Source organism: Tachypleus tridentatus, chromosome 10, assembly GCF_004210375.1.
Source record: "Tachypleus tridentatus isolate NWPU-2018 chromosome 10, ASM421037v1, whole genome shotgun sequence".
Taxonomy (NCBI): Eukaryota; Metazoa; Arthropoda; class Merostomata; order Xiphosura; family Limulidae; genus Tachypleus; species Tachypleus tridentatus.
In genome coordinates, this window is record NC_134834.1 from 60835017 (window position 1) to 60859401 (window position 24385).

At 31.8% G+C, this 24385-nt stretch overlaps 1 protein-coding gene across 11 annotated transcripts in view; it reads left to right on the forward strand.

The window, feature by feature from the left end:
* The first annotated feature begins 12075 nt into the window (after positions 1-12075).
* Positions 12076-24385, forward strand: part of LOC143229393 (phosphatidylinositol 3,4,5-trisphosphate 3-phosphatase and dual-specificity protein phosphatase PTEN-like) — an 86551-nt gene continuing 74241 nt past the window's right edge. For 7 of the 11 annotated variants that reach the window (XR_013015846.1, XR_013015848.1, XM_076461662.1 and 4 more), the window contains exon 1: positions 12814-12970. Coding sequence is in view for 5 of the 11 variants with exons in the window: in XM_076461662.1 (XP_076317777.1) it covers positions 12950-12970 (21 nt within the window). In the remaining 6 variants the exon portion in view is untranslated. Of the gene's footprint in view, positions 12270-12813; positions 12971-13051; positions 13176-24385 lie in introns of those variants that run through there. The other 4 variants (XM_076461663.1, XM_076461666.1, XM_076461664.1 and 1 more) reach the window with 3 other exon arrangements.

Below are 24385 nucleotides of genomic sequence, written 5' to 3' on the forward strand. Positions count from 1 at the left end.
ATTTGAAAACGTAAAATGATGTAGGGGTGACTGTGCCAAAAATAATGCAAACACGAATATAGGGATAATACAGCTGTACATAGTTTACTTCTACATAGCTTTTAATATTAAAATTTAATGTTACACTGTAAAATGCACGAGTATAATATAGTTACGATATTGGTCAATTCGACCGATCTCGTAACGAGAGTCTGTACTAATCAAAATATGTTTTGAATACTACTATTTATTTTAAAGAAGCTTGTTGGTTCAGTAAAGTAAAGATCTGTTCCGAATAATAGTGTTGCATTTCTAAAGCTAATTTAGATTACTATCGAGTGTCACTTTCTTACTTGCTGTGGTTTATTAGTTTGTAGTAACAGAAAGTCATGATATCAAAAACACCTTAGGTGTGAGAAATAGTGTGGCGAAAAAAGGATTGAATATACAACTTGAAAGAATGAAATCAAAATTAGCAACCAAACAGGCAGCTATACTTGCAGCGTTTATAAGAATTTTACAACAAATCCTCATTCATTAGTTAGCTAGGCTGCATACTTTTGTCTCTTCCACCATTACGCCTCAATTTGAACAAAAGAAACGCGACTTAACTAACTAATAAATAAATACTTCTTATAAATTCTGACAAATGCTATAAGTGTAGCTACTAGTTTGGACCCCAGTTTTGATTTCATTCCTTAAAGACGCAAACTCTATCTTTTTTTGGCTACACCTTTTTTCACACCTACGTTGTTTTGAATTAGGTATTTATTTCCAGCTTTTTGACTTCTTACTTTCTTTTGTGACTTAAGTTGCTGTTAGAGCTGTAGAAGGATTTCCCACAGTCCTGTACAACACTGTTAAATCAGATATAATATCCTAAAGTGGTATCTTATAATCCATAGATAATTACGTCAACAGCTGTTACAACTTGTACAAGCTACTGTGTCATATTTTCAAATTATCATATTCTTCACCTCTCTAAGTGGACAAAGACAACAAACTGATTACACAACTCCATTTACTAGTAGGAAAACTAAAGTAAATGGTAACAAAATAAATTTAGAGAAACGAAAATTTGAGTAAAATTTAACCAAAACTTGAAGTAAACAAAGAATAATGACACCTGTATCTAGATAATGTACAGTGATAAATAAATGTCAAGCAAAAACTATGAAATCAAATTAAAGATGAAAACAAAATTACGTACATCAGAAAATCAAACTACTGCCCAGTTATATGTTACAAATAAAAGTATATCACCTATATTGAAACAAAATTATACACAGAGGAATCATAATTTACACAATTTACACATCTGAACTAAAGTTGAATGAAACAATATTTTAAATACATTGCAAATACAAAAATAATCACAATAAAGTTTTTTGTAAACATACATTTGAAGACATACAGTATTTACAAACACTTATCACATAGTAGGTGTAATTTTTTTATCTAAATGCTCCCTTAGATATGGTGGTAATTTTTTCAGATGAATCAACTCTTGTTTGTCATCAGTATTGTTGCTGGGGCATAAGTTCATAGCACTTGATAAGACAGATATCTGAAGGCTGCATTTCTAGTAATCTTTTATCTATTGAAGGCACGTTCAAGATTAAAAAAGCTGAATATTCAGTCTATTGGTCATTTCTCAGTAACTTAGTTTTAAGTGTAATAGAGTTTTAGGCAAAGTTCGGGTTCATGGCTCCATTAACAAATGAAGATTAAGGTTTACATACCTAGGTAAACGTGAACGAAATAAACTATACAGTAAAGTTATAGTGAAGGTAGTGAAAGATTTGTATCACTATATGAACATGAGAAGGCATGCAGTAAAATCATAGTGCAACTAGTAAAATATTACGTCTTACGTTGTTACCTAAACATGGACATAAGAAATTTCACAGTAAAGTTGCAGTGAATCAGGAGGGAAAGTTTACATAGTTTTGTAAACATGAACATAAGAAGGCATACAATGAACTTACAGTGGATAAAATGAAATGATAAGATTTACACAACTATGTAAACATGCACATAATAAATATAGTAAAATCATAGTGAAAAGATAGTAAAAAAATGAGGTATATATTGCCACATAAACACAGAAATAAAGAGTACAATCTTCTTAAAGTTCTTGAGACATTAAAAGTAGCATACATCCACGATTGAAATTCCTAAAGCTAGATGAGGATAACTGATGAGGAAGATTTAGAAGAGATGCAAGAAAAGAAAAGGAGAATGACTTGGAAAGACACAGAAGGTCATGGATAAATACATAGAAAGAGACAGACTAATAAAATCTCAGAGCAGAGATAACCAGAACAGCAGATTCTTGTAATGATGATCAAAAAGTGGTAGTCACAGGAATTATAAAGCTGATTCTAAGTTTCAAGTACTTGGGGAATGACTGGTTGACATCCAAATGGGAGGGGTGTGGAGTCCTAAAAAGAAAGTATAGAATAAGAAAGCACAGGTCCCAAGAATGAAAGCTTCCCTGCTGGTTAATGGAAGAAACTAAAGTAGAATTATGAGAACTGATATTAATAATATGACCAAAAAGATGTAACGGAGAGGATGGCAAATTTATTGAGCAGCAAATACATCGAGGATAGGGGTATGGAGAGACTGCTCATCTCTGAAGATTAGATCTATAAAGGATATAAATACCCAGAAACACGTTTCATTCCGACAAAGAGGCATCTTTAAGTAATTAACATAAGTATGTTTAAGGTAATGTCGTGTTTTAAAAGGTTAAAGGTTAAATTTTAAGTACAGGAAAATGTTCTATATGTAACAACAGGCGACACTGCTCCTTACATAAAGATACGGCTACTTTTTTAAAACAATATTTAATCATTTGAACAACGTGCTATGTCTGAGCATAGACAATATACAACAATAGCCATTAAACTGCCAAAGGTCTAATGTTTACACATATTATCCAAAAATGTTGGTTTAAAGAACTTGTTTTGAGTTCTAATGAATTCTGACACCGTAATATACTTTCATATGAAATATAATACTTAAAGGATGAACTTTAACAGTTTTTTGGTTACACTGTCATATAATTACAACTCCTTTATGCTAACATTTTTATTTTTAGCTTAATCAGCTCTGTTTATTGTCTCAGCATTTTTGCACAAAGTTACAAAAACGGATATCAGCAGGTCTGTACTTTTGAAAGACTATTTCGTGACTAATAGTTATCAGCAGTTCTTGGGCTACTCTTATTTTAATGAATAGTAAGATTTAACTTTTATTCTTATAATTCATCCACTGCCTCAAAAGGGAAGCGTGCTCTTGCAGCATCGGGTCGCAAATCACAAACCCTCAGATTCATAGTCCGAGCGCGCTAACCAATAGGTCACGGCCAGCAATATCTCAGTAGTCCAAGAATTTTAAAGATATTTTATCCCCAAATGGAAATAATTAGTGAAAATATGAAAATTTCAGGATAAAATTGATTTGTAATCCTGTTTAATATAAGAAATGTCCACTATGAACGATTAATTAAACAATACAAATAGTCATCCCAATGTCTTGGACGGCTCTTGCAAGTAAATCCCAGGATTCATTAAATAATACAAATAGTTGTCCTCAATGTCTTAGACAGCTCTTGTAAGTAAATCCCAGGATTCATTACGCAATACAAGCAGTCATCCTAAATTTCTTAGACAGCTCTTATAAGTAGATCCCAGGTTTCATTAAATAATACAAATAGTCATCTTCGATGTCTTTGACAATTATTGTAAGTAAATCCCACTTTCACTCTCATCGCTATACTTAACGTTATGTGGATCATGGTTTTTTTTGTTACTGGAATTAAGAAAAAAGCTACACAATGGACTATCTGTGCTCTGCCCACCAAGGGTATTGCAACCCGAGTTCTAGCGGTGCGAGTCAGCAGACATGCTGCTGTGCCACAAGGGGGCATTTGGATCATTGTAAAATATTTACGAAATGTATTTTGTTTTGTAAAAACAGTAATGTGAAGAAAAAGTAGCGAACTCGTGGGCCTATAGCCCACATTTACAGGACTACTAAAATGTAAATTTATTACTCGAACTACTGTTTTGCACTTCTTTTGGTTTAATATTCATCGCCGCTATAATGCGAATTTAATATATATAATCAAGTTATAACGGTAATTAATAGGCCTACTTATTTACGTACTGTAATACAACTCAATGATAAATTCGGGGTTCATTTTTAAGAAATCTCCATAAAAGAGTTTTCTGCGAAATACTGGGGTTTCCTAAGTGGTAGGGTTTACCTTTGTGCTAATTTCGGGAGTGAGACGATTCGTTTAGCACTATTTAAAAATTAAATAGCCCAGAGATGAGTTGACAAACAATTCGTTAGAAGTCGGTGAGACCAACTGTTTAGGAGAAGTCACGTGGCATACACACCCTCCCAAACATTGAATATTCCAGCATAAATAATTTTTAATTAGTTTTATTCGTATATAAATACATATAACTGGCTTATATTGGTTTCGATTTAAAGAACAGTTATGATATTTTATTTCTTAATAGCTTTTAAAGCTATTGTTAGTCATTTAATTGTTCCTTAGGAATGATTGTTTGTTTGTTTGTTTTTCAATTTCGCGCAAAGCGACACGAAGGCTACTTGCACTAGCCGTTCTTAATTTAGGAGTGTAAGACTAGAGGGAAGACAGCTAGTCATCACCACCCACCACCAACTCTTGGGCTACTCTTTTACCAACGAATAGTGGGATTGACAGTCACATTATAACGTTCCCACAGCTGAAAGGGCTAGCGTGTTTAGTGGGACCGGGATTCGAACCCGCGACCCTCGAATTACGAGGATTATAACTGTTAAAAGCAGGAATTAGTTATATACCTCATTAAAGCTCCAACATGTAAACATGAAGAAGATATATACATGTTACCGAAAACGAAACAAGAACAAAATGCTCTACGCATATCTACATTTCTTTTAATAATATTTAACATTTAGTACACAAGCAAGCCCGACAGCTTGATGGAGATAAAATAAAAGTCATTCCAGAGAGGTTTGGATTGTTTTGATTAAACTACGTATAGGTCGCTGGATCAAACCCGCGACCACGAGAGTCAACATCGAGAAGTTAACTTGTACATGTACAATAAAACGATATTTTTATGAAACATGCTTAAAATGTTCAAGATGTGGTTATGAATCTAATGGTTTAAGTGTAATGATTGAGCTAAACAGTACGTCTAGGTCGAATGACGAAAGAACCTATTTTAAAATATCCCAGTCGATTTGACATACCAGCAGAATCAGAGTTTCGTCTATTGATTACTTCACTAACAGAGAAATATAAAACAACGGGCACAATAGTATCGTTATTTTCAAAAAGGGAAACTCACATATAAGAATTCATTAGTTGTAATATTTTCTGGCTTAGTAAAGCCCAAAGATGCAGTGTTGAACTGGAAGCAAATGCGAATGCATTACAAGATGAATTTCCCAGCGATTCTCAATGTTAAAATGCCAGTTCTTGCAATAAAGAGCAAATACAAAAAAAGATGGTATAATGCTCGGTATGGTACCACCATAGCATAATCCACATTGATTTTATCATGTTATATTTTCATTAACATTTCGTTTACGAAGTTTCACTGATCTTCATTGATCAAGGACTGTCGAAATTACCTTAAATAACTTGTTTCCATAATACCTCCCCCATCCTTTTTATTGACCATCCTAGGTTCAATACTAAAAGATGCTGAACTGGGTCGTGTGGCTGGTTAATTACCTCCATGCTACATTTCTAGGATCTCTAGATTGATACAGTGTTTGTTTATATATTTATTTCTCACTTTGTAAGTCTAATTAGTATTTGAAAATAATTTTTCGATCTGTCTTAATTTTAGGGTGTTGATTTACACTTCTTCAAGGCTAAAAATAAATGTAAATTTTCAGTATGAACAAATTAAACGACCATATGTTTATTTTGCATTTAAACATTGTTCAGTAACCCAAACACACGATTTTATAAACACTGGTAGATCGTAGATTGCATTGATTGCAATGTAAACAAGAAGTGAAGGTAAATATAATGTTAATATCACTTAAACATATTGCTTCAGCCTGAAAATTTCTATTTATATTAATAAGTCCGCATTAAAAAAAAACATTATGATAATAATTGAAGCACCTGTTCAATCAGGTATCTAGAATCAAAATTACAACTTTTGTTTATAATATAATTTTAGATTTAAAATCTTATGCCCATTATAACTGTCACTTAACATTTGTTAAATATTTTTAACTTTAGTACAATTTTTACGTCTGTGCTGTCTTTGCAGTGAGAATAACTATGAAATGTCATCCGAAAATAACACGAAAAATGTCATTTTTTATTCGTGGCTATTCTAATTTTGTACTTATCACTCAATAGACAAAGCTAGAAAACCGTACACGCACAAAGAAGTTCTATCGCTCGGAAAGGAACAGCTCACAAAAACTTCCTATCGCCCTTTCATATCACCTCTCCACTTCCTCTGAAATTTCGAACATTATATATGATAACTTCCATGTGCTTCATTATCCCTTGTCAGAGGCTTTCAGTAACAAGTTTGTAAAGATACCAGGCTACGTTACGACTTGTATTAGAATCACCAACATATGGCAACCTGGTCCTAAACCTATCATCTTTAGTTCCTTTTGTAAGCAAAGTAAACCTTTACTTACATATGCAGATCAGTAATTTGTTGTACCATTTATGGTTTGTATAATATTACACAGCAGGTGAGTGTTTCAGAGAGCATGGTCATTAAGTTTTTATTGTTAGTTCTGGTATTCCATTCACTAACTACTTTAATCACTGATTCAAGGGTATGATATTTTCCATCTGCCACCAATGACTTTTGAAAGATGTTCCGAATGATCGATAAAGTGCTGTTACACTAGGAATAAAGACTTTATTATAAAACTGATATACCTTCTCCTGACAGAAATTAAAATAGTACTATTTCTCACTAATTTCCTGATTTTTAAAATTTCTAATTTATATTTGTTGGTGAAGCTAAAAAGATTAACCTTCGCCATCCCTAATTTTGAACTGCCAAACAGAAGGAAGGCAACCAACAGCAGCACTTGCCGCCAACTCTTAGGCTACTCTGTTACTAACTAACAGCGAAATAGTTCGGCACATTATAAGGCTTCACAGCAAAAATGGTAAAAATGGTCGGCGTCGAGTTTCGATCCCACATCCTACAGAATTATGACTTGAATGCTGTAACCAAGCCACAGTATTTTTTTTAAATAAGTGTTTGTTATAGTATTTAATGCAAAGGCTATCAGCGAAGTAGCATTAATAATGCAGAACTACAAATTTATTTCCAACTTCAAGACACAGTGTGCCATGTAATACCTATTTCCACCACTGCTCTCTTACTTGAATGCTACGTTAATATATTTGAACACCCACAGACGAACAAAGTTCTTTTTACATTATATGTGCATTTCGTGGAATAGTCTTTGGTTGAGGGAGTAGTCTACCTGCAATTTCCACCAATGGGGAACTTTCTTATCATTCTGAAACGTTTCTTCCAAGTTAGAAACTGCTACAGTTTTCATTACTCATTTAATATATTGCTATATAGCGAAGTTTAATCCTGGACAATTCTGTAAAATTTTGTATTTGTGATAACATATTTGAACTTTATTTCACTTGCATTGCAATCACCAGTGTTAATCAGCAACTGATATTTACGAGTTGTAAACATCAAAACATTCACACGTCTTTTTATATTGGCTCAGAAGTTCCAACTTATAACATTCTCTGTTACAAAATATTGAAAGACGAACTTTTTAGTCTAAACCTATTACCACGATTGCTTTACCATCTGCTACTGGAGGAAATTTTCGAACTACTGAAGCCATAACACAACCAAATTCACTTTTGGAAATCAGATAATCAACTCATCATCATCCAATCAAGAAAACAACGAATTATGAGCAGAAGGTATTGTGGGAATTATACCAGAGTTAGTTTGAAATCGTTTCCCTACTGAAAATGTGCAATAATAAACAATTATCTATTCATCTTGTTGCCAATTTAAAAAGAATAGCTTTGAAAACATTAAGTAGCCTTCCAATTGAGAGCCATAACAACTACCCAACATTGATAACCAGCTTATCCAACAAGTTCGGGATGATGCACCAGAAAGAAGTATCGAAGAAAAAAAAAAGTCTTCAGCCGAATTTACAGAAGATTTGAAAAGACTTTCTCAGTTACCTTACATGGATGTTCCTCATGAAATGATTGACTTGTTGGGACATGACCAATTTTTAGATGTCATAACATCTGAAGATATGAGAATTAGGCTGAAGCATAGAATGTCTACCTCCTCAAAGAAAGTACTACATTTCACGACAGAACTATCATATATCTTTCTAAAGATAAATTAAGTTCATTAGTTGACAAAAATTGTCCAAGAATCCATTGATGAAAAATCTTGCAGTATTTTGATCAATGTTGGTTCTACAGCTACATTAGCTCGATCTATTTAGTAATGAAAGGTAGGAAGCTGTTTTCACAGATTAACAACGAAGAAGAATCAATACATTCGTCTGGAAGATGTAAAGTTCCGGCAAAAGAGAAACTGGAAGCTACTCTTGTTGTAAGGAGCTTCTCTACGATTCGTCATCTGTGGGTGATTGATGCCGAGGTGGATCGTAAATAACGAACTAGTTTCGTGTGGTAACAAGTATACGAAAGTATGTTACCTTCATGTAGCTTCGTATTCTATGACCAAGAGGTCCTTATGAACTATATGGAAATCCCTACATCAGTAGTTCCTCCGAAAGTTTGACTTATGTTGCCTCACAATGGCTGAGCGGCATGCTTATTGACTTGTAATACTAAAAAACTGGGTTTCGATACTTATGGAGATAGCCCATTATGTAGCTTTTTGAGCTTGAGTACAAACACACAAACATGATTGTGTTTTTCACATTTAATTTTGTTTTCTGATTACGATATACAGTTTTTTATCATAGCAGTGAAAATAATTATGGAAACTGGGAATAAGAAGTGCATTAATTGCAAATTTATTGTGTGGTTATTCATCTTAAATTGTGTGAAAATGAGCTGCATGAACTTGATATCATTCTGTATGATTGACTGGTATACAACTATTCAGATAGTGCCATACCAGTATAATATTTATAAAAGTATAGAATGCAATTATTTTCTGAACAGTAATGTGATGGATACACTCATGGTTTCTGGAACAAAATTACAACTTAACAAATAAAAAGAAATCGAAGTTTTGACTAGTGAAGACTTTTAGTTTCAACAGATTGGGGTTAAATTTTATGTTTCAATAGGAGTTCTGCGTAAATTTCTAACCACCATGTGAAACTATTACTATTAGAAATAAAGTTATCGAAGTATAAATCCCAAAATCTTCAAAAGAGACTTAGAATAACTTCCAAATTAAAAGCTGGAATGGTTGTCAAGCTACAAACAATGGGATGATCAAATTTAAAGGAAATGGCTCTTTACAAGTGACTCCAGATTCAAATTACTTGAAATCAATCAACTACAGTTTATTCAATGAGAGAGAATAAAATGATATCACGGTCAATACACAACATGTTTGTGTTTTAGTGCTCACTCCTGAAAAAGCTGTAAAGCAAAACGTTGAGTGTCCAGTTAAAGAAAACTAACAATATGGTGTTATAATGTTGATTACTTCTGGAATTAAATGGTTTTTTTACAGATCAGTATGTGATACAGATATTAAAATTAACAATATTCGTCCGTGCTTCATCTATTATTGCTTATAAGTCAAATAAAAGTATTATTAGATACTTAAAAAATTCGAAGCTCCGACCCATAGGCGTGGGAATTTCGACATTTCATTACTATATCGATCACAGTTTTTATTCCGATTTTTCAAGATACCAACTGTAATTCGGGGTATAATCAAGTAGAATCGGGGCGCGGACTCCATGCATCAGCGCCCAGTGATGTTTCCGATGTCAAATACACAAAGTGTCTAAAAATCTAAATTTCTCTATTGTTGTAATTTTTAGTTTATGCGTACTTCCTTGTTTGTATTGTTACTTGAGTTTGTTGCCACGCCCGTATTATATTTCTAATTTTCGTACAATTGTATAATAGGTTGCGAAGAATCAACTGTACAAATAGTTCTTCGTTTGTTAAATATGTATATCTACCTTTAAAAGTGGCAAATGAAGAACTGCTTTTGATTACAAAGTATTCTGAAACTCTTCTAGATAAAACAGTCAAATAAAGAATTATTCATCATTTGTTAGCTATTCAGACAGTTTTTGATTTATTTTGTTATTCTTCAGTTATGACGTATCCACGTATGATGGAAAATTTCAAAAAGGTTAACACAACGTAATAAAATTTAAGATAACAATTTGTCCTCTCAAGGTAAGTTGATCGGTGTTTTGAAGGCTAATTTCATGGGGCAATAAAAAGATATAACACTTCTCCATCTAAGAAATAATAATCTAGTTTAACTTCATATTACTTCCCTTGATATTTTTCTATCACATTTTTATTGTTTTCTAAAGGATGGGAAGGTAAAGTGATCTTACGAATTCAGTAACTCTAAAGGTAGTTGTAGTTATGTAAGACGCCGTTAGGCAAGTTATAAATTAATTTTGAGAAGTCAAGGCTCTGACCACTGAAGTAGTAGTTGACTGAGGCTCCTACGAACGATAGCGAGAGAAATTCTGGTAATTTTGATTGCCGAAATTTTATGCTTTGTCTGACTGGAAAAAACAAACAAACTTCTTTATCCGGACACACTCGTCACTGATAATTAAGGCAATTCTTAGCCACCTCCAGTGGTTTTAAAACATGTCCTTAAAGATCTTCCAAAACGTTTCCGTGATGAACAAAAATTTGTCTATAATTCTGATATTCATCGAGAAATTGTTAGATAACTCAAACAAAATGTTTTGGTCCATACAAGGTAATACTATTTTATTTTGCTAACAGCCTTATGATTTGCTTATAGAATGAGTTTTTATTACCACTAGTAGAGGACGGCACTTTATTAGAGCAACTTTAAGAGTGTTTGTTTTTTTGTTTTTGAATTTTGCACAAAGCTACTCGAGGGTTATCTGTGCTAGCCGTCCCTAATTTAGCAGTGTAAGACTAGAGGGAAGGTAGCTAGTCATCACCACCCACCGCCAACTCTTGGGCTATTCTTTTACCAACGAATAGTTGGATTGACCGTCACATTATAACGCCCCCACGGCTGAAAGGGCGAGCATGTTTGGCGCGACGGGGATGCAAACCCGCGACCCTCAGATTACGAGTCGCACGCCTTAACGCGTTTGGCCAAGCACTTTAAGAGTGGAATCGATGATTTCCTGAAAAATTGAGGGAATGTTTAAACTTCTTGAATTATTTTTTCTCAAAGATGGGTGTGCAGGAGAAGTCTTGAAACCTTCAATGACCAAATGATTCTCTGTTTTTTTAAGACATGTTATTTAAATACCTTCAGTATTTCCATGTTTCAAATTATATTGTCAAATGATGATTGGGCATGGCCAAACGTGTTAAGGTGTGCGACTCGTAATCTGACGGTCGCGGGTTCGTATCCTCGTCGCGCCAAACATGCTTGCCCTTTCAGCCGTCGGGGCGTTATAATGTAACGGTCAATCCAACTATTCGTTGGTAAAAGAGTAGCCCAAGAGTTGGCGGTGGGTAATGATGACTAGCTGCCTTCCCTCTAGTCTTACATTGCTAAATTAGGAACGGCTAGCACAGATAGCCCTCGAGTAGATTTGTGCGAAATTCAAACAACAAATGATGATTTTAGCATTCTCTTTTATTCTACAACCTTTATTTATTTATTGATCTCGAAGTTAAGTGGTTCTATTTTTATATTTCTCTAAGTTTTCTATATCGTCTTTCATTATGTCATTTCATTTTTCTGTTACTCTCTTTTTTTTTTACTTTTGCAAATATTAATATAATTATTTAAAAAATATCCAAAATACTACAATTTTTACACTTTCTCGAGTCCGCAAAAAACACTTTTAATAAGCTATCGGTCTTATTCCTTTACTCATTTCCAGCTTACACCTCTGTAGAAAGGTTGTTGTCTGGCAGAAAACGGACGTTTTTATTCATTTCATCGAACATTGTGAATGGAATTCTATCTTAGGGTTAACAGTGATTAGTCATATACTTTTATGAGAAATCTGATGGTTTGACAAAGAAGTTTTCGCTGATTTTTCCCATTTGGTGAAATTTAACTTCTTCTGAGTACTTAGAACAGGTATTTATTCTCACAAGCCTACCGTAGACAGAGATGCCTCTTACCTCTGTTTTATTTTATTGGCACTAACCGTTGGTGTTAAAAACGGTGAAAAATATGCGTGTGGGTTTTCTTATAGCAAAGTCACATTATGATATTTGCTGTATCTATCAGGAAGTGAACCGATTTATTGAGGGTTGCAAATCTAAAGGCTTACCGCTGTCCCAGCAGGGGACGAAAATTAAATTCACGTAAAACATTTACAACATGATTAAATGATAATTTCAAAATTTAAGTTATATTTAAAAAATGTTTTATGACTTATAAAACCAACTGTTTAAATAAAGGAATACGAAAAATGAAGTGTATTCCAAAACCTTTGTTTTATGTGATGTTTTTTAACTTGTTCTTCAAAATTAAAATAATTCTGAAACTTACCATTGAAATTGTTTAGGCGATTATAACAATATGTTTATCCAACACTATTATCATTCATTGATCTTAGAAGTGTCGTGTGTAATAAAACGTGGATTTATACCCACGAAATTTGGCACTATGTATAATATGAATAAGGAAGCTGAAACAAGAAGGGAACATTGTGACGTAAATTTGGGCCAAGCCCATTAGTATTAGTACTGAACCTGATAACTAACTGTTCCTGTATGACCTAAGAAGTGTATTTGATAGTTTGGTTAAATGTCATGATTTATGGCTTTTTTTCGGTAAGTTAAACAAATATGCACCGTTTTTAGAAATAAGTAATGAATTGTTTGCTCCAAACGGTTTATAATATTTTGCTCAATGTTTGGCCCTTGGAAACAGCGTTGTACTTGTAATAATTGGAGAATGGGCCTTGTTACTTTAAAATATGCATTTGTTCGTGCACTGCGTAACTAGTACTTGACGTTGTTGAACCGAACGTTTGCGGTAGGTAGCCTAACCCTAACGTTAGCAATTATTTTTAATCATGATAGGCTAGGAATAGGGGAGTAGGATTTACACTCGTGCTGACAACGAATTGACACAATGTCATGTGTTTCAGTTTAGTTGGAAAAAAAATGAAATGCTGTAATTTTAAGGTGGTAAAGTATTGAAATATAATGGGAGGGGAAGAGAACACGTACATTTACATGATTTAGTAACAGCTGACATTTGATGATTTAATTATTGATATTAGTAACATTAAAACACTTTTTGGTTTGTAGATTTTCTAGTGCCACGTAATAATGCTGCTACTACTAAAAGTAGTACATTTTGTAAAAATTTAGCTAACAAATTTGAGAATGAACACAATATTCAGAAATGTATAAGTTACTGATTCTGTTATAGTTGAATTTGCACTGTTGCAGCATTCTGGTACTACTATTCCAAGCATGTAGACCCATACTTTGTTGGCTGAAACTTGTAGCTAATACTAATGCTAACTGTAACACAGATTATAACTTAATGTTACTGCTAGTGATACTGTGGTTTGCACAAATAAATGTACAAGCTACACAAATATTACTTAATTTGGCAAATGTATCCCAAGTTCTGGAACTCCTTTTGTATTTCTGTTAATTTAGATGTGGAAACATTATAATCTGGTTTATAAGGTTGCCTTGTTTGTATTGCAAAATATTTTGTTGAAGTAAACAACTGCATTATTTTCCTTTGCCTTTTCAACCAGTCTATTGAATAATATTTAAATTGTTATCATACACAGCTCATAATGCCCATTCTTACTCAAACATAAGGACACAGTACCCTTTTTTTTTCTGGCACTACTTTTAAATTCCAATAAATGTTTTCTAAAGAAATGCTTAGGAACTTAAGCATATGTTTGTGATCACACAAGCAAGTTTTGAAATGAATCCATCTACAGAACACAACTTTGGTTGGCATTAGTTTATAATTAAGTTAGGCAAATTTGTTATTGTAATGGATTCTTTAAAATTGAATTGAAAAACCTTTCAGTGAAAAATTAAATATTTACAAAGCACTGTCCTCTCCAAGATTTAAGTGTAGATAATGTTTGCATAAGAATTTAAGCTTGTATAAATATTTTTTATAATAAATAAATACATTGGTAACTATGCATAAATATGTATTGAATATTCAAGAATTTCAGCACACGTTAACAGTGTTTACTACATCTTATAATTTTTACCTTGCATATTCACAAAATTTTTCTTTTCACATCCATTTATATGCCATAAATGATTTCCAAGTTCAGTTGTATTACTTACCCATTTTCTTAATGCCAATTTGACAATTTTACAATTAGATAGTCATCTTCCTTTATTTACAAATAACTTTTGTTGTACTTTAGAAATTTGTAAATCTCTTTACTTATTGTTTTTTTGCAAATTCTTTGTATCTTTGCTATATCTTTTTGTTTTATAAATATGTATCTTAGTATTACATTTTATATTGAAATCTATTAAAAATATAGCATAGTGGATAGCTTATTGTATTGGTAAGCATCATAACACTGTTTCATTGTGTGCAGTAACTTTGTATGATGTTAAAAATAGGCTCTTGCATGTTTTGGTGGATGATGTAATTCACTGTACAATGTTTATGTTCATTAACTTGACGTACTACTTCTTTTAGTTTATTGATGGAAACTACCAGTATCCTGTTTTGAGTGATGATCTTTTACAGTATCAGTTTCTAAACCAGTATCTAGTTGTTTACATGTTACTGTTACTAAGTGTAGTAGGATTTAGCTCATTAGGATTGGTAATATGTCTGTCATTTGATGCCATTGCTAAATAATGGATTAATTCATTCAGAGAGAGTTTAATGTACAAGTTGTAATATGCCTGTGCTGTTGCATATTATTATTATGGAATACCATATTCATTTTAAAATTCTTGCAAATAATCAGTTTTGGAAAAGTGTGTAATCTATTCTGTAGAATTCAGCTATGATGATATTTAAATTTTACATGGTATTGTGAAGTGGTATAATATTCAGAATGTCTGTCTGAATTATTGGGGTTTATTTTGTGAATAGCATCAACATTAAACATTTATAATTGTTTTTATATTTTCACAACTCAAAAAAGTAAATTATTTCACTACATTTAAGTTTTTTAGAAGTTCAACATCCATATATATCACTTTGAAAGATAAAAATGTTTCAATTCGTGTATTGTTAACTTAGTTTAATTAATTTGAGTTATTTCAATTAATTTAAATTTTGGTAAACTGTATGCAAAATGCATAATTGTTGAATATAATATATGGTGTATGTGAATGAAAGGTAATTCTCTAAAGAACTATTAAATGGTATTACAACATGGATTTAGCATGATGCACATAAGTTGACTGCAAGTTCAAGTAATCTAGAAATCTATTTGGGCAACTGTATTAGAAACAAAGACTTTAGTTTATAGTGTGCAAGTCCATTATAGGGGAGTAAATGTTTTATAAGTAGAAGTAATAACTTTTTTCCTAAAATAATGGATATGAAACTGAAACAAAAATAGAACATTTATTTGGTAGAATGCTTGAGAAACATATTCTAGTTTGACGATAGTATGGTACAATGCTAAGTAATGTTTGGTAGACAAAATTTGGAAGAAAATATAAAAACAGTGCTACTTGATTATTTTAAATTTGTCTTTTTACAATGAAGATAAACCTAAGGTGTCCACATAGTTGATTGCCACAGTACACTTGTGTCTATATTAGAGATGGATGATTTAATTAATATAAAAGGTTTACTTGTGAGAAACAATTACATTGATTAAAAATTAGTGTTTTGGTTTATTACTATTTTTTATTATTCCAACAGTAGATTTATAATAATTGTTTTTGATGAACTAATTGAAATGGGAGTTTTTAGTTTTTTCAACTGTTCATCTAATTCATCTCATTGAAATGTTACCAAATGTGCTTACCCCATGTTTATGGGGCTAAACTTATAAGGTTATCTGCCATAATCACTGATTTTGAACTTCTGACTAGAGAGAAGGCAAATGGCTGGTAGCACCATCCAATGTTGTTTTTTTTGGTTTTTTTATAACTTGTTGACTAGAGGTATTGTGCATTTGGTGTCAGTTGGTTATTAGTATTTCATGTTACCGTACATTAATTAGGGGAAAAAATAGGGGAAAATACCAGCTAAAACATACAGGGATACTGAAAAAATGTTAGATTAATTTTCGAGGTTTGTAACCTTTCACTCTGATTTGTCAGTCTGGGGTAGAAAGACTTTGACAGTTAACAACCATATCTTGTGTCACTAAAGGTTTTGTATAACACACTTGTATTGTTGACTAGACGCTTGCCACATTTCATAAAGTTACACTTTGTAAATTTAAAACATTAACTTTCTGATATGGTGTCAGCCCAAGGGACTGACTTCGTGCTCATTTAGTTAATTAGCTGTTGATTAGTTGATTAACAGATACCATTTAATTGGACATCTCTAACTCGTATAATGTAGTAAACTTTATTTCAAGGCCTGAGGTTGTAACATGTTAATGAGTAATTTCATTTGTCACTATTCAATAATGTAAGTTGAACAATCTTATGGAAATTTGTAATTAAAAGCCTTCAGCTTAGTGTTAATATGTAGCTTGTTATAGATTTTTGCACTTTGTTATAAATATAAAATTTTATCTACAATGATTTAAGGTTAAAAAGCAACTTAATGTTTAATTATTGTACCTGAATACAGGGTTTCTTCTGACTTTCTATATTTTCTTATCATTAGTCTTGCAATTTTTTAAATCAGTTTTATATTGGTTAGTAACTTTCAAAGAGTTTTAAGTCACAAATATTTTAGAACTTGTTTTTCCATTTTCTCACATTTTATTTAATGAAATTTGTGAAAAAGTTAATTTTTTATTTCTGCAATGTTCTGAAGTGTTTTGCATTTAACCAACACAGTTATAAATTTATTGTGTGTGTGGTTATCCTAAAAACAGAATATCCCCCTCCTTCCCCTCTAGGAAAGTCACTTCTTGATAATATATCTATTTCTTGGTTTTCAAACATTTCCATTGGTTTCTTTTTTTCTGCTTAGTTTTGTTTAAACCTGTTTTGAAACTTGTACAGTATCACATCATATAGTTTGATAATTCACTTAAAATGCTGCTTTCAAAAGACTGAGTTTAGATATTATTGAATAGACCAATGTTCTGTTTTTTTTATTTTTGTCATTGTAGAGTAAATAAGTGGCTTGAGTGTTTGTTTGTGTGGGAAGGTTTCTAGTTGGATCTTCTGTAGCATTGACCAAAGGCATTCAGTGGAAAGGTTTGAAAACCTTTGAACAAACGAATATATTGTTTTAATTTTTATCCTGTTCAAACAACATAAATAAATTGGCTTTTTAATCATTTCTAATTGAAATTGATTTATCTTTTAAATAAGAAAAAATACTGCAGTTATCAGTGATGATAAAACATGTTTTTATTGTTTGATTATTGATTTATTTTATTACCCAAAATCAGTGGGGACAGGCACTATTGCTACATATTTTAAAACCAAAAAAATAAAAATAAAATAACCTTATGGTCATCTCAATATTAGCAGTATACTGTGTAGGAAGTATTCAGATTTCCTTTAAAAACAAATGTCCACTAGTTTTTCCACATCATGCATAAATGTAAATAACCAGAAAATCTTTGATATTCAGTTAATGGTAGTTTGCAAATTATGTTCAAGTAAAATTAGCTGAAAATGGGGAGATTAATCACATCAGAATAATCCAGTGATTCTCTTTTGGAAGCTTTTCAAACTTACTGTAAACTTATGTACAACCATGACTGTTTTAAAATCATTTCATTACAAAATTATTTTTTAATGAAGCTGTTATGATTATCTGCTTTAGTAACTATAATTCACAAAGTATGGATGCATAAAACATAGATAATACTGAGGAACAACTATTGAAAAAATTTCACCTGTTGCATATATCTTTGAGCTTAGCATACTCTGTTTGAGAGAAACACTAGAGTAATCAAGCAGTTGAATGTAATTCATTAATAAGACCAGTGATTAATCAGTTAGGAAATTTCATTATTTGAGCCTTTCTAGACGTACTATTATTTACAGTAGACATGTGTGACACTATACTTTTATTTAATTACATAACTTCAAAAATGTTAAAATGTTCCAGAACAAAATGTGTGTAGTTACTTATTGTGGGTTTGCGACATTTTTCTCTGGTTTTTAAACTGAGCTTTGTTTAATCTATTTTACTGATTATTAATTTTTTAGATATTTAATTTGAATATGACATCATGGCTACACTTAAAATTGTGTAGTGATTTCATCAGCAAACTGACTAATATATTCCTTTATCTTGTAATCAGTATCATGTCAAAGGTAGCTTAAACTATTCAGCTAGTAGACTAAATATGAATTTGGAATATGACTCTGGTCACTTGACTAATAGTAATTAATAGTGGACTGCATAGCTGCTGCTGCTACTAGAGAAAGATCTTGCAAATTCTGTTAATCTGTAAGTAAATTTGTTTTTTTTTAGTAAAAATATTACCATTTTCTGTTTCACCAGTAAATTTAATATAAGAAAATAATATAGGATGTAACACTATTTATTAATTTATTATTAGATAATCTTGACTCTAGTACTGATCTGATTATGAATAAAATTTATCAATAATGATATTTCTGCAACTTGATCCAGTGGATAACATAATAATTGTTAAGCAGTTTGTTGATATAAATAGTGTCAACTACCTGTCATTTCTCAGCCAGCATAAAGAGTCCTGGAATTAGAGTAGAAATGCCCAATTGGCTCTGTATGATTGTAGATACAGTGTGGTTGATATAATGCACACACTTCTGCAGAGCTGCATAATTAATTGAATTAATCACCTTCAGCATAAATTATGGTGATTAACTATTTGTGTCGGCTAACACTGTTTTCAGTTATTATAATTATAGAAATAAAACATAGTTATTACTAGTTCCATTTGTATGATACATGTGTTATGCTGCTATACAACTCGAGAATGTGCGGGTGTAGCCTAGTGGCCATTAAGTACATAACTGGCCACAGTGACACGTTTATGCTTTTAGATAATAGTGTAACAAAAAAGTCAGCTTCATATTTGTAAATGTATAAACACTTTCCAGACCTTATTTTATCATATTTGTATTGACAAAACTTTAAAAGAATGAATTATCTAGAATCCAGAACTCATAACAGTTTGTACTTTTATTCAGCACTATCTACTCCTTTATCATTTCTGTAACTCTGGTTCTGTGCAAGATATGAATTGCTCCATTTTGGAAATTGCCTCATTATCTGTTAAATACCAATTTCTTGATTTTTCTAAATAAAGATTACACATCTTGTATCTTTAGAAATCCTGACTGCTTAAACCACAAAGGGCTTTATTTTGTCAGTGTTCATGATAATTACTTTCTTGATGAGTTTTAGTCTTTTTTTTTTTTTTTCATTAAAAATTAATTTTCCAGGCAAGTTACATGTGTCCTAGTATAGCTATGTATTGCTTATTAATTACTACTTTATCCATGTTGACATTGATTCACATAATATTTTTTAATTTTATTTTCCAACTGTATTTTTGGTGTTCTTAAAAATCTCGGGTTAATAGTCATTAGTTTTAGCTACTTTTTTGTTGCTTAACATTTGGATCTTACTTTTCTCAATTCCTTTTTTTTTGCAAGCCTTTTTTCAGTCATTTAGTTGATTTATAACATGTTTGTTTTAAAGTTTGGAACAGTGCTCTAGTATTGATGATTGATTCATTTTGAACCATTAGCCTCTTTTTACAATATTTGAAATTTCTATAAAATGCTCTAGCTTTATTCTTGTAACATTTGGTCAAATTAATGACTGTGTTTTGTGTAACTTGTTTTGGGAATATGACAGCACATGTTCTACCTTTTTGTTATTTAAATGTTTTAAAAAAGTTTTGAACTACTTTCATAAAACACTTGTATAGGGATGGAAATATAGTTGTAAAATGGGAACCAACAACATGTATCTTTTATTTTGAGTGATAGTTGATAGTTTAAATGCTGTAAAGTTATTCAGGTTTTGTGGATCATCTGAGCAATGCTACAGATTAACACATTCTAGGGAGACAAGAATAATGTATTCAAAGAGGACAGAAGAGATTTTGCTTGGTATGAATCATTTAAAAGGATGGTATATAAATTAATTAGAAATAAGTGAACTAAATTTTATGGTAGATTTAACAAACTTGTTCTTTATCATTTTGTTAGTGTTTTGATTTTAATCAATTAATATTTGTGTATGTGTTACTTAATTATAAAACTTCTTTTTTTTTATTGTTGTCTGATCTAAAATCTACCATACGTGGCTCCATCCTTTATTTACATTATTGTACTATCTAAAAATCTACAATTAAATATATTTATCTCACTTTTGGTATAGCTGTTTATTAAGGTGGTTGTCAGCTGCATCAGGCAAAAAAAATTTAATTGTTTTACTCCAAACATTTTTTTTTTGGTATTGAGGTATAACTTCTGCATGTGAAATATTTTTTGAATACATCAAGTTTTAGGGGTTGCACAGTGAATTTGTTTTGATAAATATCATGATTCAGGATACTTTCATAATAATAAACAGGAAGACTTCTTGTGGCCTCAAAACAAACACTCTGGTACCCCTCTAAAAAGGGGGTATTAGCTGCTCAAAAATCAGGGTATCATGATTGCCCCTCACTGTTTCTTGATAAGCATCGATTTCCTGGAATCGGGAAACCTGTGATGTTTTGTTGCAGCTTGAAGCAGATACTAGGATACGATTGTGTTCTTCAATGAGAGCAACTCCATGCTCTTCATGATCATTTATGATGGTGAGGCTGTTGATAACCTTGAGAGCCTCCTTATAATCCTCTCTAGCTGGCCAAGTGTCCAGATACTGGTCTAGGAAATTAGTGGACAAATGAAGCTTTTCAAAGAATGATAGAGACCCTCTAGTCACAAGAGCAGAGAGCTGAAGTTTTTGGTAGCTGCTGGATTGACTGTCTGTCACTTAGGAGCATCTTCTGTTTCTTCACATTCCCATTGTTGTCCTTGCCATAAACTTCTTTGTAGAAGAGGACACAGGTAGATCAAAAAAGGAAGGGCCACCAGCTCCTCGGACAGGTACCAGAAATGTGATGAGAACTTGTCTGGAACAGATTTTGATAGAGCTGTGTTGGAGAGCCTTCAGAAGATTCAGTTCATTGTTTGGTGCTGATGCCTTGAGATTGATCTCAACTGCAAAGACATGCATCTGCTGAAGACCATTCTTCTCCCTGTCTGTCACTTTAAACTGATCATGAAAAAGCGAGATCTTGTCAGTATATTACTTTAGACATTCATCTAGCAATTGGTAGGCAGTCAATATGTTCCTTGGTTGTTAACTTCCTGAGGAGATTTTCATCCCAATGGACAACAGAACCTTCCTTGTAATTTGCAGATTCATCTCTGCTGCTGCTGGAAGATGACTCTAATTGTATTGTGTTTGAAGATGCTGCTGGCTTCCTGGTTCCACTTTTCCTCTGTGGGCTGCTTCCTGTTGAGCAATCGGGAATTCTCGGTCTTCTTGATTTTTGATTATTGTGAGAACATCAGAGGTGGCTATGTCAAAGAAGTTGGACATTTCTGCCTCAAAGGCATTCTGCTTCTATGTCTGTGAGGCCTGTCTTCTGTTTTTCCCTTTCTTAAAACTCTGATAAACTGCTTCTCTACTTTAGTAATTGCATTATCTCTGTGGATCATTGGAATTCTTGCATCCTCAGAATTCTGTCACACATGTGATAATTGTTGTGGAACTTTCCCTAATTGTCTTCCCCTCTTTAATGTGAAGGCACAGAAAGAATGAAAGAACTTATCCTTTAGAAGGAAGTTTTGTTCTTTTAATCCCATCATCTGGTTTGCAAAGGTAATCCTCAGAATGAGTTGTCATGATCAATTGCTGATAGGTATCAATTACTCTGAAAAAATGCATAAAACTGATTAGAATTTAATGAAATTAAAATAAATAATAAAGAAATGATAATAGTAATTAAATAAATAAATGTATCCCACTGGTCTGCATAAGCCAGATTACAGGTGTACTGTACACAATTGAAAACAACTTCAAAATGTGCAGTAGATAGCAAGTTCAACTGGAATGGTCAAAATCACAAGAATAGCAGTAGAGAATAAATAATTTACTTCAAACATATATGCGAGCTGCATGTGAAATTACAAACTCTATGTAAAACCCCCTACATTTCATCCAAATGACTTGGTTTCACCACAAAGGTTTTTTTGTACATACAAAAACAATTTAAGAGTTGGGAACATGATTTTTCTATCTTTCATTTTGAAGAACCACCTAACTGTTTATATTCAATTTACTTTAAAGGTTTTTTTTATTTGTAATTTTCAATAATTCCATTTCACTTAAATGAATATTGCAAACATTATTTGCAGCTGCCTCATTAAAATGATCAATAATACATTTAATGTAATTGCAAAGTTAGTTCATAGTTTAATTTCAACAGCTACAGTAATACTACATTAGAGCTGTAATCATAATAACAGGCCAAAAATGCTACCTTGTGACACTATCAGGTTAATTTTTGTACTTTTGACAAAAGTGATTAGGGGTTGGTATAGTAGGCTTTTATATCGGAAGGTTTTATATTAAGATTGGATTAACTGAAATACAGTAGCAAGTTGTTTTTATTGCTTGTTACTTCCATTTAGATCTGGTATACATTTTATGATGGCTGATAGATTGCTGTCTAAAACATACATGTAGCTATTGGTCTATTAGAATTATAGAGGCTCAATTACTGTGTTATTCTTGAATCAGTATGTAGCTGAATGAAGTTGTTGATGTTAATAATATTCTCTATCCAAAATTTTGAAGTTTTTATATATATATTTGGTTCAAGAAAAACCTCTTTGTAAGGGACATCTGCAGTTGTAACTGTTATGTAAAATATTTCTTGTTTGGCTCGAATATTGTTAGGTGAAGAATAGATGTAACTACTTTGTAATTATATTTTCTCAAGTTTCATTAAAATACACAATATGACAAGATGTACTGAGTATTTTTGTAGCTGTTGAGCAATACAAAACAAATGTATTCCAACTTAAGTAGTTGGAACTATACTATAGAACTTAACATTACCTGGTTAATCTCTTGAACCTGATTTAAAATGATGATTTGGGGCTCTTGTAATCAGAAATTTTGAAATAAATTGATATTTCAGTTTTTTAGGAAGTAATTTAAAATATTAAATTCCATGATTCAGTAATATTGTTATTATTTTAACCCTTTCACAATTGGCTCAGTATAATGCATGAGTTTATACATTTGACACAGTATGTACATCTTTACAAAATTCAGTAGACTTGTAGTATAAATAGCTAGTTTTTTTGTACACAAATTCAAAATTTTAAATGAAGTATTTTTACTAAAGATTTGTTTGTGAAAATATCAATACTGTTTTTTTGTTAATTAAAAGTGTTATGTTATGATTAAAAACAATTCTTTGTCCAAAAAGTCTCGTATAATTTTTGTGTAATCTCTAAAACCTCCTAAATACATGTCAAACATTTGTTTTCAGTAAGATTTTATATTTTGTTATTTTCTGTACCCTTACTATGTGGGGTCTGTAAATCGACTGACCTTGCATCCATTGTAATTAGGAAATATAAATTGTGATTTTGTTCATGCTAGAATGACTGTGTATTATAACATGAAAATACAAATGTGTAGTCTAAGTAGCTTAAATCTCATAAAATTATATATTTGGGTATATTTAATTTTTATTGTATTTACTTTCTAGTGGTGCTTAGCTAGTATTGCAACTTGCATTGACGTAATGCAAGTCCATTTGTGTTATTGTATCTAATAGTATGTAACTGACCTTTAGTCTTGGCTGTGTTTTTGTGAAATAGTATTTTGTAATATACAGTCACATTTCAATTATTATACATATATGTATACAGATTATTACTGTTCAGAAATAAGTTTTATGAAGTTTATTTTTCTTAAAATATAGAACAATAAATCAAGAATTAAAGTGAACAATTATCTCTTGTGGTTATGACCTTTTGAATTTTGTTACTACTGGATATAAGAGAATATCAAACAAACTTTTTTGTTAGGATTTGTATATACAGTTGAATAAACCA